This window comes from Musa acuminata, chromosome BXJ2-1 (assembly GCF_036884655.1).
Source record: "Musa acuminata AAA Group cultivar baxijiao chromosome BXJ2-1, Cavendish_Baxijiao_AAA, whole genome shotgun sequence".
Classification (NCBI taxonomy): domain Eukaryota; kingdom Viridiplantae; phylum Streptophyta; class Magnoliopsida; order Zingiberales; family Musaceae; genus Musa; species Musa acuminata.
The window spans coordinates 1447628-1463863 of NC_088338.1; the positions used below are offsets into that span (position 1 = coordinate 1447628).

A 16236-nucleotide genomic window follows, 5' to 3' on the forward strand; every position below is an offset into this window, starting at 1 on the left:
TATTGAGTTATTTATTTGTTTTTAATTTTATATAAAGATATTAATATTTTATTTTTATGAGTATAAAAAATTTAATATAATTTTTAAAATTATAAAAAAATAAAATACTAAAGATAGGGATAATATGTAATTAGTCAAACCTTGTCACACCACTTGCCACGTGTTTTTCTGCATGCCAGCCGGTCAGACTGCATTCCCCCCACACGTTTCATCATCCCTTCCCTTTCCTCCGCCACCTTCCCCTCCTCATAAGACACTCTCCTCAGCCCCCGGCTGGAGAATAAGGTATTTTCCACCAGCTTCCATGGCGGAGTGGCAGCCAGCCGGCCCATGGACAGTGTCGACGCGCCACCAGTGGTCCGCCCCCTTCACCACCTCCGGCGGGCCAAGCCTCCTCCGCCGGCTCCAGGGCCACGCACCCAGCTCCAACCAGGTCGTCGGCTTCCTCACCCTCGTCATCTCCGGCTGCATCCTCCTCGTCCTCGCCGGCCTCACCCTTGCCGGCGCCGTCCTGGTCCTCACCTTCTTCGGCCCTATCGTCCTCTTGACGAGCCCGATGTGGGTCCCGGTCGGTTTCGTGATGTTTGTCGTGTCCGCCGCTGTCCTCTCCGCGTGCGGGTTCGGCGTGGCGGCCCTGGCGGGCGCCTCGTGGCTGTACAACTACTTCATGGGGCGGCAGCCGGCCGGATCGGACCGGGTGGACTGCGCACGCAGCCGGATCGCTGACGGGCGGAGCGACGTGACGGACTACGCGAGGGAGCACGGTGGGTACGCGAGGAGCCGGGTGAAGGACGCGGCGCCGGGGGCTTGAGAGTAGCCGAAGGCGCGCTCGTTCGTGCTTCTCGGCGTGTGGTTCGTGTTCGGTGTGGCGTTGACTGGTCTTTGTATTGTCTTTGTCGTCTCTTCTTTCTTTGGTTTCAACGATGGGGTTTAGCTTTTAATATTATTTATTTATTATATATTTAGGGCATATAAATTTTTTGTAATATTATATATTTATATATATATATATGTACTTATTAATTGAAGTATATATATATATATATATTTAGTTATTTACTTTTAATAAATATTAAATATGTTAGAAAGTTCCATTTGTTACATATTATTTAATAATTTTTATATATTATTTACCAAACACTCAAATAGTTTATTTGAATCGCTTTACACCATGTGAAAATATATATGATATAAATATTTAATTTAATTTTTTATTTTATGATGATTTTGATATAAATTTATTAGCTTTAATCCTCTTTGTAGCATTTCATCTTACAAATAAAATGAGAATAGAGAATGATACGAGAAGGGATTACGAAAGAGTATAAGAATAAAAAAGAGATGGTTGAAGTTAATCATCATAACAAAATATTGTATGATGACTAAGTTATTCGAGGAGAAGGAGAGTGAAGAAAGATGAAATAAGAGAAAAATAAATGGTATAAAAATAAAGAAGATATTATTTATACTATCGTATCGTACCGATATTTTGAGATTGGTTCAGTACGGAGCGTATCGAGCAGTACACCAATGACGTACCAAACGATATATCTAATTTTAATTTTAATTTTTTTACTATTAGCACTGTTATAATGTAACACTATAGTACTGTAGTATGTTAACGATCTACGTATCGGTATATCATCGGATCGATACATATTATTCATACATCCGATACGTATCATCCATACCGAGATATGAAATTGCATATCATGCTTACACTTAAACTCTGCCGATCATGTAATAAAGCCAAAAAACCAAAAACGAACCTATAAGCACTTATCCCCATTGATGCAAAAAAGGCCCTCATAAATTCCAGAAGGCCGCTATCCTATAAGAAGCAATCATAGGGACTTTTTTGGTAAGTTGCCTACCCGATCCTTAATTCAAAACCCTAATTCCGAAGCCCAACCCACCCCCGCCTCTTGCCCCAACTCTCTCCCTGCCGGCGCCTTCCCCGTGCCGACGACCGACGTCTGCAAGTAAGAGTCTTTGATTCCATCGGACTTTAGGCGAAAGTGGAACTTTTTTTTCCTTTCTTTTTCCGATGTTGGGTTGTGATTCGTTTTGATTTGTACCGGGAATGCATGAAGGAAGGAAAGAAGCTATGAAGGTGTTCCAGGTGAACGGGAGCACTACCCTCTCCCTCGCTCTTTTCACCGACGTCACCAATAGCAGGTCTTCTTTTCTTTTCTCTTCGTCTTTACTAATCTTGCCTCGTGTAAACAGTATTACATCTATATGAAACTTCTTCAATATCCCGACGCAATTAACTGCAAAACTCCTTTCTTTTAAGCTACACATTCACTTCAGTTTGCTAATTTTTAAGAGGGAAAAGAACAAGAAACATCTTTTTTATTGTAATATCTGAATAAGCTTTAAATGGGGGAGCTTCGAGGATCTATTGTGCATTACGATCAATTAGGAAGCATGAGTAGACTGACAGAAGTTGCTCTAATAGATGCATATTCAATATGTCATGGTGTTTCTTACTGTGGAGTTGTTCCCTATCTCATTGACCTGCGATGTATGAGCAACCAAAGATTTGTGATTAACGGGCCTACTTATAAAGAGAAAAGAAATTTAATAGTTCAGAATGATGGGGTAGGCTTGCTTAGATAGAAAAGTTTCCATTACCATGGGTAACTTAATATAATGTTGCCTTAGTTCAGACTTAAATGTGGATCGATGTGACTCTGGTCTTACCAATAACGAAAAAAATATAATAATGCAACAATACTCTACCTTCTGCAGAACCTTATGACAGGCCAAGTTCAACTTGTTTGGGTCCTAATGACGCTTCATCAAAAACACTAAATGCTAGGGATCAGGATCAGAGTGCTAGCCTTATTAGCAATTGTTTTATTGGAAGGAGCTTCATTGAAATACTGTACGTTTTACATTCTATTTATTCATTTTCAGGGAATTAATATGTGTGAGAATACGGACTTGAGATTTACGTAGACAAATATTTTTGGAGCTCATGCTTCTCATGTTAGATGAGTGCTAATGTTTGGCTGAAAGGCATAGTCATGGGCTTTCTAATGATTCTTATGCTGGGTTACTTCTGTATGATTTTACTTATTTCATTTTATATGGTCGTAAATTTCTCAACAATATTTTTTTAAGTTTCAATTTTTATGCTGTTGTTAAAATGAGGAACTTATAACCCTTTTCAGTATTGGCATCAAATAGTTTGTCTGGTGTGGACATTGTTTTGAAACTGATTATACGTATATTTCTTCATATTGTGTTGATGTTTTATATATTTTTCCTCTATCGATAGCATGATTCATTGCAAAAGAACATCGAGTGACATGCATGGAAATGCTCTACATAACTGAAGGTGGGGAAGATATTTACTTTTTGACCAAACTTTTCAGGCAACTTCTGGACTCTGTGCAGACTGGAAAACTGGAACCAGAAGTAGCACTGCTCAATGCATCACTAGTATGTTCCTCTCCTCTTCTGGTTAAATGAAGCTTCTCTGGTTACAAATAACTTTGTGCTAAAATCTGGTTTTCATTGCATACAAAATTTTCTCATATCATGTAACTTTATGCACAGTAAGTCTTCTTGCTGTCATATATTTGATGTTGCTTATGCCGTCTAATCTACATGGATTCCTCTTTCATTTTATTTTTAACTTGGGAGTGATTGCAACTCTGGCATGAAAAATTGATATCCTTTTCGTTTGAACCTATTGTTTATACAGATACCAGATATTTTCCCCATTCTAGCTGCAGCTCATAAGGCACTTGTATCCAAATCAAGGGAATCACTAACAACACGTACTCTTCATTCTGAGCTTATTTATAACTACTCCGGATCTAAACATGTAAATGTCTAATATTCTAGATCAACTTTCTTTGTTTTACCTATGATGTTCGCATAACAATTCTTCAATGTACTTTTTGCTAGATAACTGAATCATTAAAGAGATGTGGAATTTCTGATGACACAACCTATGTTCTTGCAGCTCGTTTTGCTGCATCTCATGATGAGGTATACAATTTAGCATCTATGGTTTCTGTTGGTTTTATAGAATCACTTAATCGACAGCTAACCTTCTTTAGAAGGTTGTTAAGTAGCATTTGTGGCTCAAGTATTTACTATATTCCATCCTACTAAGCTTTTTTAATACATCTATTTTGGATAAAGAGGCTACATACTGATTCTGCCATTTTAATACTTTGGAAAATAAAAATTGGTTTTTGTCTACAACTTACAATGTCCTTATTTATATTTTTTTAGGTGGTCTCATAACCTGAGATCCATTGTGTTTGCAATTTCTGTTCATTCTGACATTTTTTTCTGTTGCAACCAACAGGAAGGCTATTATTTCAAGTTGGACATTAGATGCTAAGTTGTTTTCAATCAACCTGACATGCATCAAGTTTATGCTAAACATGCGTTTATATTACATAGAAAGAAGATCTATGCTGATGCCATTTTGAAGAAAACTTTTGTAAATTATCTAATTCCTTTGTTTGCTTTTGATTGTTTAATAGCATTTGCCATATGCTTGCAATCTATTGATTAATGAGCTGTTTTTCCCCCCAAAAAAAAAAGAAAAAATGAACGGTGAGGTCTTACTATGATTTTTAGAATTCATCCCCCATTTATCCTGTAGTCCCTTTCCACTTTCACAATTCTTCAAAATCATAAACAATCATGGTGTTAAGGTTTGGTTGATGATTCAAACTCTGAAATGGACCATTTAAATGTTGTCAACCAATAACTATTTTCTTTTGATAATTAAAATGATAGCTTTACACAAAATGACATAAATAGCAATGATTTTATTGAGTTATGACATAAAAGGTATTCATTGTACTTAGATGAAAGATGTGGAGAAGCTTATAAAGGGCAAAGAGATTGATCTGTTAGAGTTGGAAGGGAGAGCCAACAATGCACAGATCCAAAAGGTATATATTTCATTCTTGGTTAATACCATCACACCAGTACAATCCTCACTATGAATAAATGTTGACTGTGCTCTTTACCCTTGTTTTCTATCCCCAGCATTATAAGATAACCCCTCAGGAATTAGCAATATCTTCGCAATCTGATGCAATCGTCTGTAGGATTGCAGCTCGAGATGCTTTGTAAGGCATTGAATAGATATCAACATAAGTGGCACATTGTTCTCCATCTTCAATTTTTTTTTTGTTATTCTCCATGTGCTCTTGAACCAAAAAAAATGCAATATTATGAATATCAGTCCCTGAATTCTAGCCTTTTTGTTTTGACTTGTGGACTGTGGTTCTCTAAAGTTCTTTTGTATCATTGTATGAGATTCTGCCCCCAAGAAGGGTTTAATTTGATTTTGGATCTGAATATGATACAAGATGCACTTGTCTTTCCACTGGCAGCACACAAGACCTTGGACTCTAGAAATTCTTTGCAGGTTGTCTCCAAACATGATTTTTCAGAGATTGTGAGGCAAATGCTAGAGAATTAAGATGGTGAGCAGAAGTTGAACTTTCTTCATTTCTAAAGAAATCAAATCATGGGCCACACATTTTGTATTTCCATGTTCTTGTTATGTATCTGTATACATTTAGAGGAGTTGGATTTGCTGTAGATCTTTATTTCTATGTTTCATGTCAATTAAGATTCAGTTCCTGCTGGAACTGTTCATGGTCTTTCTCTCTCTACATATATATATAGTGTTAATTGTCATTATATTCAAATAAAAAATGACATTGATCTCCGCATCACAACACCACACCACGTGGTGTGAAGAGAACCGAAGCATTCAAATGTGTTGTTAGCGATGGCGACGAAGGATGGGGAGCTCCAACGTTCGAGTCTATTGTAATGCAGCGGGCCGCCGGCGCTTTGACCGCGTGGCAGCGTTTCCTTGGCCTCGCCTCACAGCTGTCACCCGAAGAATAAAAGCCCCGACGACGGAGCGACAGCGGCAGCGCAGTGTGAAGGATGGAGAGACACGTTCTCCATCTCCCACATGTCGGCACGTGCTTTGAGGAGCTTTCGGCTGTTCCTTGCCGACACGCGACACGGCTTAGCCTTCGTCATCAGCCACCGTCAATCTTCATTAATTATTGCTAAAGATGGATTGCTTGATGCCGTGTTGGCGTGTGATTGGCCCCGTCACATGACCCGCCGTGTTGCGTGTACGACTGCCGCCATGCATCATGTGTATGCGACGTGCAAAGCGCGGTAATCAAATCTCGACTAGTAATTAAATAGGATTTATGGCTATAAAACATGATTTTATTGTCTTCGAAACAGATATCCACTTCCTCAAATCAATTAAATTAAGAGAAGCTTAAGTGGAAACAAAAACAATTAATTAATAACCCAAACTCTAGGAATAATAATAATTATTATTAAATAATATTGAATTAATAATTCTCATGTGGCTTCTATTTAATGACACGTATTGCCGACCGTTGGGTCTCTCTGACGCTCCGTTTCTCTACTCTCTTCTTCCTTCCTTGCCCTCCTCGTGCCCGGCGCATCTTTTTGGCCATCGCTTCCATCCATCACCCGAAAACCCACTCTTTCTGTTGCTTGCCTTAACCCGAAGCACAAAGAATCCAACCCCACCTGACAACTCTCTCTCTCTTTCTCTCTAGTGTTCTCCAATATTCTGACGGTAAAGGTCTTTTAGGGGTTCTCAACAAATCTGAGTGGTGGTCGGGAAGGGATTAGTCGCTGATTGCTTGTTGCTTGGATTGGTCGGCGTTGATGCTGCTCCTCTAAAGGTAATTTATGGCAATGGCTGCGCTTTTTTTTTTTTTTTCCTTTCTTTCTTTTACCTTTTTATTTATTGGAGAAGGAAGAACAAATCTCAGCGTCTTTTTCTTTCTTCTCCTCATTTAAAGATCGAATCTTTTCTTGCGTTGGATCAGTATTTTGTTGTTCGCGTTATCTTGTGAAGAGTCTAGTTTCTTTGTGTTGGTTTACCCCCCGGCGGCCTGCCATGGTTGAAATATAATCCGCGGATGGATGGAAGAAGAGAGTTTTTGTCGACTTATGCAGTTCATGTATGGGAAAAGGTCGTTTCTTTTTCTCTGTTTGATTTGTTTTCTGGAGGTTTGGGTTTGTAAGTGCAGGTGGTCGTCCTGGTGGGTGTCTACTGAGAACTCCTACTACTTCATACCGTTGAGCTGGTCGATATCAGAAGTAGGTCGGATGGAATTTCGAGATTTAGATGAGCTAAACTTCTCTTACGGCAAAAGTGTCCCTTCTACTACTTCAAGAATCGATAGTATGCGTAGTGAAAATATGATATATTTTGGCGTCCGATGAGTTAAATGCTAAACAACTTAAAACTCCTCTGTTGATGTAGCATTAGAACTTTAGTAGATTAATTTGGGTCAATATGGAAAAATAGACCTCTCTATCCGTATCTTGGGTCTTCTAAGTTAGTGTAAATTAAGAAAGACCAACTTATTGCTACCTGAAAGTTTCCTCGAATTAAGCAGAAGTTGAGCAAACATCCTAAAGACCCATATGATTTTGATTGACCAATTTAGGGTCTAATTTTCTTATGCTTCCCCTCATTTCCGAGTGCTTGGTGAAGCATTAGAGCTCTAAAGTTCGTCTAAACCAACTATTATATGTGGCCTAGTTGTTCCATTGATCTTGATCAACTATTTCCAAGACTTGTGTCGTTTAAACATGGATTTGCATTTCAGCTTGATAAACTCAGCAAGGAAAAAGATCATGAAATGTCTGAGAAGTCCTTGGAACATTGACCAATAAATTTGATCATCTGCTTATTGTAATTATTTAATTTTTCGGGCCTCTTGATTGGATCTATGCAAATAATATTTTTCAATCACTAGACACCAAGGTATTTGATATAGTTTTGAATTAATTATTTTTGTTTTCTCTATGCAAGATTCCTGTGCTCTCTATCACAGTTTGACTACAATGATGTTGTCTGCTTGGTTGTTAAAAGTCACTGTTGATGCTGTTTTTGCCACCTAAAATGTTCTTTTTTCTACTTGTCACAGATTTGAACACGTTTGGTCATCTAAAATTATCACCAACATAGACAATAAGGTTAACATGATGTTATTTATAATGCAAGTTCGTTAAATTGGAAGCCACATGGTGTCGATAACTGATCACCAAAAGTTTTGAAGTGATTTGATTGTGTCAGCAGCTCAAACCTAAACATAATATGACTCAGTAGCAAAAAAAATATCTCTAGATCACATTAAGAGTTTCTTGAAACTATAGTGTAAGAAAATTTTCAGAGGCTGATAATTATGCTGTTCTAGGTTTAGCTAACTTATCTTATTGAGTTTTGACATTCTGGATATGCTTCTTAAATGTTAAACATGGAAGATCTTTGTATTGGCGACTTTTTCTCTACATCATTATTGTCTCATCTCTATGAAAGATTGCTTTCTTTTTTTGTTTCTATTTATGCTAAGATTTATGAGTACATAATACTACTATCTGATCTTTTGCAGGGTCGATACATAGAGGCGAATCACTATTCTATAAGCGACAATTATGGCTACACTTACTGACATAGGGCTTGCTGCAGCCATCAACATACTTGTTGCCATTGCATTCTTAGTAGCATTTGCTATACTAAGACTTCAACCAATAAATGACAGAGTTTACTTTCCAAAGTGGTATCTTAAAGGTGTAAGAAGCAGTCCAACATGCTCAGGGGCATTTGTCCGCAAGTTTGTGAACTTAAATTTGAGTTCATATTTGAGATTTCTGGGATGGATGCCAGCTGCTCTCAGGATGCCAGAGCCAGAGCTGATAAACCATGCAGGACTTGATTCTGTTGTATATTTACGCATATACTTGATAGGGTATTCTACTTGTCTTTCATTAATCTATTCTTCTTCTTTTTCTCTTTTATGTATGTACTGCATTCATGAATTTGTTTATTTTGCATCTTAGTTGGTGTAAGAGGGTAATGTGGAGTCTGAATAAATTATCCTCGGCAAACACTGGTAATGCTACTTGGGAAATGGTGTTACCCAGAATTAGATGAAAGGGTGGTGATATATGATAAATTATTTTATTTATTTAAGGCTAATTCTTTACTTCTCTATCTGTGCAACTCTATCCTCTATAAGCAGGAACTTGATCATCTAATTTAGAATTTGGGCAATCATCTAACAAGACATAGAAAGAAGCTGAAGCTTCGAGTAGTTGCCTGCTTGATCTGATTGGGATATGTATGCTTCTTATGGTCAGGATTTTTAAAACTTTTTGCAATGCTCTTGGTGAAATTGATAGACTTGAGTTTGCATTTAGATAATATAGTGGGAGATAAAAGATAAAACAGTGCAACAAGTTTAAAAGAAAAAAAATGGTGATAAAAAGATTAACAATAAAAAATGGAGAGCTTTCTACAATACTGGGATTAGTTTCACCATTCACCTTCCTTTCGAACTTGATATTTCAATGTATAGACATGTCACTAAGTGGCAACAATTAAGAAGTTTTTTCTTATATCAGAAAAACAAGGTGTGGTGCTTCATGTTTGCAATATTGCATGGTTAATTGTTCTCCATCTAGTGGTAACTTTGCATCTTAATTTTCTTGACCTTTCTTTTGTATTGGGATTAGTTCAGTTATGTTCCCTAAGAATTATCAAATTATTTTTTATCTACAAATAATTGATCTCTTGGATTTGCTTTTTCTACTAGACTTAAAATCTTCGTTCCAATGGCAATCCTAGCATTTACAGTCTTGGTGCCAATCAACTGGACAAACACAGATACCTTGAAAAATTCTGAAGTGGAGTTCAGTAACATAGACAAACTTTCTATTTCAAATATTCCTTTGAGTTCACAGAGGTAAGCTGTCACAATTTTAATATTATTTATAACTACACCGCCTACTGGTTGAACTAATTACTAGTTTCTGCTTATCCCCTTTCTTATAATACTAGTTGTAAAGTTGCTGAAACTTGACCTATTTTGAGATCATGTTTATCAATCATTTTTAAATATGGTTGAAACTTGAAACTAATTTGACTGTTGGGTATATACGACTGTTTGGTGATTGGTATGCTCTTGCTATTTGCTTCTTGGTTTTTGTTATATCTCCACCTAACCAAAGAGTCATTGTCATAATGAAAATAAGTCATTTTCATCAATAGATATCTGGATTTGATGTTCAAATATTACTTCACTGGACTTCAATTCTTTGTGTGGTGCTATCTTTACATGTATTCTTGCAGAATCTGCATGTTTCTCTGTTTTTTGGGTGTGATTTAGCACACAAGTGAATAATGTAACAATGCATAATTCTCTTCTGATGCTCCTAGATGATGCTTTCTTCTCAGTTATTTTCTGGTGAGATTCTGGTTTTTCATTTAAATTTAAAGATATTTTCGTTTATTTTTTCTCATTTGATGATGGAGTATGACCATTATATTTTTTCATTTTAAATTGAAACCAAATTATAAAATTTAATTCAATGATGAAATTGAAATTTTATCATATTTGAGCCTAAAATGATTTGTTTTACCTATCAAAGTTGAACATTGCTAGTAGATTTATTTACGATCAAGGTTCATCGTACCGTGATATATTGCCTAGTATGGACTGTATGTACCAGTCCGATAGGGGACCAGTATGAATGGTACATACCAGTTTGTCAGTATGCCCTATCATATCACGGTATGTTGGTACGGTTCAGTATATACCTTACTGATGAGCGGTTAGTACACCAGTACGGACTAGTAAGGCGAACCATATTTATGACCTTTGGTTACATATGTTTCTACACACGGGATGCATTTTTAAAATTTCTCTTACCTTGTGTGGTTCTCTTAGTCATTTCTACATTTTATTTTGTTCATTGAATCAGCCAATTGTTGTAGGTTTTGCACCATGTTGAAAAACAATGTTTATGAGTGTGTAACTGTTTCTTTTTATTGTAGGTTCTGGGCTCATTTAGTTATGGCATATATCTTTACCTCTTGGACATGCTATGTCTTGTTTAAGGAGTACGAAATTGTTGCATCAATGAGGTTGCATTTTCTTGCATCTGAGAAACGCCGTCCTGATCAGTTTACAGTAAGCTTAATTTTAGTCTTTTTAAAATGATGTTGAGAGAAATCTTACCAAAAGTTTGTTTGATGTCATGTTTGTGAATTTGGAAAAAAGCTGCTAGAACTTTCTTCTTTTCCTCAATGCAATATGGAATGAATCTAATTTCTTATGTTCACTATGCCCACTGCAATCTAAATCTCCTAGATGAACGTGAACGATTTTTATGTATGCAATTTTATATTTATTTGCTGAAAAATTAAATAATTATATGTTTGGAGTTCAAGAATGATGTTTTACATTTATATAAAATTAGGAGAAAAATGGAAAGTTTATATTGTAGCCTCATTTGTTGATCTTTATATGCAAAAAGAAGACAATTTGTTATCTGTTGACAACTCTTTTACCATGGTTTGCTCATTGGTGTATGAAAATGTGTTGCCTCTATTGGGATGGATGTATCTGTTCAACTAGGAATCACCATGGGGACTGCTTGATTTTGGGGAACACCACAAGTTTCCGACCATGTGGGCTAGTTTTGGTTTAAACCAATTGAAGGAATTCTATCTAGTATTAGTCAAAGTCAATCAAAATATTTAGAGATCTCCAACTCAAATTTCTATGTTCTAATTGCTAATCATGAATTCCACCCTATGACACCCCTCTTTCTCTCTTACCTTTTGCCTCTACCTCCTTCCCACTAATGTTACATTATGTTGAATATATTTGGCCACAACTTGCGACTCAATGATTGGTGGTCTTGACATTTTCCTACCAGTTCAGTACTGGAATGTGTGCTGATGGTACCAACATGCATCAGTTTGACCTGGAAAAGTGTGAAGTTTAGGGCTGAAACACATTTAATAATAGAGGCATTGCCACTATTGGAGATGAATTTGATTTGAAATATACAAATCATAGTGGCATTAGGATGTAATTTTAGGACGACCAACACACTGCACTCCTCAATGGCTTACTTAGTAGGAAGGTTTAATGTCTGATTGTACACTTATTTATCAATATAGTTTCCTTCATAGTAGGAGTGTGTAATTGTATTTGTACATATGTATATATAGAAAAATAATGCATATTTAAAACTATATACAATTATGAATAGCATCATTCTTATAGATTATAGTAGGTAACATTAAATAAATAAAGAAATGATCTGATTGTCCTTTACTCCTTATCTCTGCTGATTTGTGTCAGCTAACTAAGTTTTTATTCGTTTCAGGTCCTTGTTAGAAATGTGCCACCTGACCCTGATGAATCAGTCAGCGAGCTTGTTGAACACTTTTTCCTTGTCAATCATCGGGATCACTATTTAACTCATCAGGTTCTTTATATGCCGTGACCTCATGATTTATAGTTTAATGACAGTTGAATGTTGAAAGACTGATGTTAATAGATCCCTAGTTAGTTTATAGTTTTAATGCTTATGAATTTTGTGTGCTGATATATTCTGATTGGTTGTGATCGTATGCAATGCTTAACCTTTATATTCTTTTCATGAGTCTCATAAAAATATTGTCGTGGTATTTATAGTCTGTATGGTTTTCATTACCTATTTGTGTTAAATTGGTCATTGATGATGAAAGAAAACACTAGATGCAAAGACTTCATTGCGGTTGAAAATAGAACATGCAACTGAAGGCTTTGAATCCAGTGCAGAGAAAGAAACTGTTTGAGCTGTTGTCTATCTGAATTGCCCATCACCATGATGATTTGAAAATAGGATGTAACTGAAGGCTTTGAATCCAGTACGGAGAAAGAAACTGTTTGAACTGTTGTCTATCTGAATTGTGTCACTATGATGATTTGACGGAACCTCACTGGAACAGTGATAAGATAGTGTGCTTTTCTTTTACCATGACGATAATTGAAAGTTTTATGTTCAAAATAGGGAATGTTATAACAGCTTAATAAAATGACTGATGAATGTATGACTTGAAATTGAAAATATTAATGATGGAAATTAGTTTCACATGCCCAAATGCTGATCTAGGATAGATCTAGTTCGAGTCTTCATGCATTAACTAATATTTTTTTACCATTTCTTAGTCATTTCACAGATATATTTTCATCTTAAGGTTGCATGATATTTAGAATCAAGTAGGTTTAACATTGTGATTTAAGTGTAAATAAGATTCAAGTTGATACTTGATATGGATAAAGTTTAATGGTTGTTAGAGTGATATTAGGTAATTTCATGGTTCGCCTTATTGATCCATATTGGTCTACCAACCAGCTATCGGTACAGTACATACCGAGGCTTATCGAGCACACTGACACATGGTACATGGAGGCGTATCAATATACCGCTCGTACTGGTCTCCTATCGGACCGGTATGTACCACCCATACTAAGCGGTATGTTATGGTATAACGAACCTTGAGTAATTTTTTTTTATTTTTTTTATTTCTTACATTGTATAAAGTATAAACATAACCTAAATTAATATTAAGATGCCAGACAAGACAAATTTGGTGGCTGATTCAATTGGCAACCAAAATTTGTGCTATATAAGTCAAATTTTTTTAGTTTGTGTTTTGATTTGCACGAAGCTAACATTATTCATAAATGGAGAATATGGGATGGCTTTATGATGATGAAATTGCTGGATGGTTGATAGAGCAAAGAACAAGTATATCTTCGCCAACAAAGCCTCTGCACCTCATGATTTAATAAGAGCACATTTTTGGTGATTTTACTTTCTGGAGAATCGATGCGCTAATACAATGTCTGCCTAGTTTTTATTTCTTTCGTGTCCGATATAAGCATCCTTGTAAATTGTAGTTTCGTCTTCTTCTATCAGAACTTATCAAACTAACTTTTCCATTCTCTTAAGTGTCTCAAACTATTCTTTACTCTCCGAAAGAAGGAAGGAACTAGTTCCGGCCTATTCTTTGCTTAAAAAAAAAAAGAAAAAAAAAACAACAATAACTAATAAGAACATTAAATATTAGGACCCATGTCACATGACTCTTCATACTAACCCAAGTAATGTAGGTGCAAGGAGACCCCCATTAATCTCTCACACCACAATGACACATTATGATTGTCTAGTTGACTCATTAAGTTATCAAATGGTGTTTTTTATTAAAACATCATGTGCATTTTTATGATTCTGGATATATATGGTCATGATATTTGTCATACTTGTTAAGAAAATATTCATGTAGAGGATAAAGATTGAAAGAGGACTAAAGAATAATTCATTTTGCTTAGGATTGAAAGAATGCGCTGATATATATTGAGTTTGGCCAATAATTTAACAGCTCAAGCTTTTGGGTTGGATTATTGTCCAATCTCATGTGTGTTAGCCGTGCCTCAAATTCATTTATTTAAATTCTCCATTTGGTATCAAAGCCATAAGGTCCACAATAGTTAGCTTTGATTAGTTTGACGCAAACCATCCAATTTAAAATCTCAACAATACTATCAACTCAAAAGATGTTTTCTTATTCGCCTAGCATGCTTGAATGTATCAACCATATTGTGTACATGCAGTCCAATCCAAGAGGAAGCCTACACTAGTGCAGTACATGATGTGGCAATCCTTGGATTTCATGATGAATGGTGATATTGTTTGTATCATTATTGGAATCAAGTATCTTTCATGGAAAACTAAGTGGATATTGATTATGGACAACCTCTTGGCAAGTGGTTTCCAATAATGTTGATGTGATGGTTCGTGAGAAAAGTTGATATGCAGTTTTCAGAAGTTCCTGTAATAGGAATCTGTTCCATGCATGTCTGCACACTCGCTTTTAGATAATGGTGATATTGTTTGGATCATTGTTGGAATCAAGTATCTTTCATGGCAAACTTAATGGATATGGATTATGGACAACCTATTGGCAATGCTGATGTGATGGTTTGTGAGAAGCTGATTTGCAGTTTTCAACTTGTCTCACCATAACTTTGCAAGAAGTTCCTGTAATAGGAATCTGTTCCATGCATGTCTGAACACTCACTTTTCCTTGTGTTACAATTCTCTTTTAGATAATGATCAGGATTAAAGGTGATAAAGCTTTTTCTCATGTACATAATCCTTGGATGTCCTGATGAATAGTGATATCATTTGGATCATTATTGGAATCAAGGTATCTTTTGTGGCAAATTATGTGGATATGGAATATGGACTACCTATTGGCAAGTTGTTTGTAATAGTGTTGATCAGTGATTTAAAAGGACGTTCAGACGAGGCGAGGTGAGGCCCGAACGCCTCATATAAGGGCCTGGTGGCGTGCTTCAATAAGGCGTCGCTTGGGAGCTTGCTTGAGCCCAGGGCCAGGTGCTTTGAGCGAGCGCCCGGTTGATATAAGGCAACCAATTTCGGTTAAATGTGCGCGCGACCCCAACTCCCAACCCTAGTATGTGCTTTCTCCCTCTGCCTCCGCTGCTAACGATTTCTCCCTCTGTGTCTGCTGTCGACGATTTCTCCTTCTGCATTCGTCGCTGACGATTTCTCCCTTTGTCTCCGTCGTTGATGATTTCTCCTGTTGCCTCCGAGTCTTCCTTTGTCGCTGATCGAGTCTCCTCAGCTTCCGCTGTTGTCCGTTGTCTGCCGCTGCCTGCTGCTGTCTGTGACTCCGCTGTCGTTGCCTACTGCTGTCCGCGACTCCGCTGTCGCTGCTGCTATCCACTACTCCATTGTCGCTACCACGGTTGTTGTCCGCTGCTTCTCTTCTGAGTTCTGACTTCTCACTATCGGTTTCACTAAGTGATATTTTTTGATCCCTTTTAACAGTTATACTCTTCCCTTCTAACTGCTGTTAACAGTAAATAATATACTGTTAACAGTACATTATTAATTACTATACAAAATAATATTTATTTATTAGATTAATAATATGATATTTTGTATATTTTAATATTTTAGAGCGCCTCGTTTTGCTCGGGCGATCGCCTAGCGTCTCGGGTGTTTTGGGACCTTGGCGCCTAGCGCTTTTTAAATCACTGGTGTTGATGCACTGGTCTGTGAGAAAAGTTTGATTATCAGTTTTCAAATTGTTCCACCAAAATTTTGCAAGAAACCTATAATAGGAATCTGTTCCATGCATATCCGGGCACTTGCTTTTTTCATATGTTACAAGTATCTTTTAGATATGATCGATCAGGTTTTAAGGACATCTCTGCTTAAAGGATCAAAATATTATTTACTAGTCTTGGTACGAGCTATGAGGGGTGCTTTAAAGACTTCTTCTCATGGGAGGATGCAGGG

At 36.7% G+C, this 16236-nt stretch overlaps 3 protein-coding genes across 5 annotated transcripts in view; all 3 read left to right on the plus strand.

Annotated features, from left to right (window-relative positions):
- Positions 1 to 211: 211 nt before the first annotated feature.
- On the plus strand, positions 212 to 959 carry LOC103988157 (oleosin-like). Its single transcript, XM_009406703.3, has one exon. It carries the CDS (start codon positions 305 to 307, stop codon positions 809 to 811), a length of 507 nt encoding a protein of 168 aa, XP_009404978.2. The 5' UTR covers positions 212 to 304; the 3' UTR covers positions 812 to 959.
- Positions 960 to 1812: 853 nt separating this feature from the next.
- Positions 1813 to 5240, plus strand: LOC135597991 (uncharacterized). 2 transcript variants are annotated; one of them, XM_065091505.1, is made up of 7 exons: positions 1813 to 1982; positions 2094 to 2178; positions 3384 to 3450; positions 3716 to 3838; positions 3922 to 4005; positions 4842 to 4928; positions 5026 to 5240. In XM_065091505.1, exons 2-7 carry the CDS (start codon positions 2108 to 2110, stop codon positions 5110 to 5112), a joined length of 519 nt encoding a protein of 172 aa, XP_064947577.1. In that variant the 5' UTR covers positions 1813 to 1982; positions 2094 to 2107; the 3' UTR covers positions 5113 to 5240. The 2 variants fall into 2 exon arrangements, with proteins under 2 accessions (XP_064947577.1, XP_064947578.1); XM_065091506.1 differs by having other exon boundaries at positions 1906 to 1982; positions 2098 to 2178.
- A 1203-nt stretch (positions 5241 to 6443) lies between these two features.
- LOC103988118 (calcium permeable stress-gated cation channel 1) overlaps positions 6444 to 16236 on the plus strand; it is a 28733-nt gene continuing 18940 nt past the window's right edge. Inside the window, exons 1-5 of one of the 2 annotated variants that reach the window (XM_065092013.1) lie at positions 6444 to 6734; positions 8457 to 8813; positions 9660 to 9809; positions 10901 to 11036; positions 12244 to 12345. In XM_065092013.1, coding sequence (XP_064948085.1) covers positions 8500 to 8813; positions 9660 to 9809; positions 10901 to 11036; positions 12244 to 12345 — 702 coding nt within the window. In that variant the 5' untranslated portion in view covers positions 6444 to 6734; positions 8457 to 8499. Of the gene's footprint in view, positions 6735 to 6823; positions 7029 to 8456; positions 8814 to 9659; positions 9810 to 10900; positions 11037 to 12243; positions 12346 to 16236 lie in introns of those variants that run through there. The other variant, XM_065092015.1, reaches the window with a different exon arrangement.

Excerpts from the sequence above, each read along its gene's own strand:
- LOC103988157 (XM_009406703.3), top strand. The coding sequence starts at position 305 with ATGGCGGAGTGGCAGCCAGCCGGCCCATGGACAGTGTCGACGCGCCAC.
- LOC135597991 (XM_065091505.1), top strand. The coding sequence starts at position 2,108 with ATGAAGGTGTTCCAGGTGAACGGGAGCACTACCCTCTCCCTCGCTCTT. Across the intron at positions 3,451-3,715 it reads CACTGCTCAATGCATCACTA|ATACCAGATATTTTCCCCAT; the intron begins GTATGTTCCTCT and ends TTGTTTATACAG. Across the intron at positions 3,839-3,921 it reads ACTACTCCGGATCTAAACAT|ATAACTGAATCATTAAAGAG; the intron begins GTAAATGTCTAA and ends ACTTTTTGCTAG.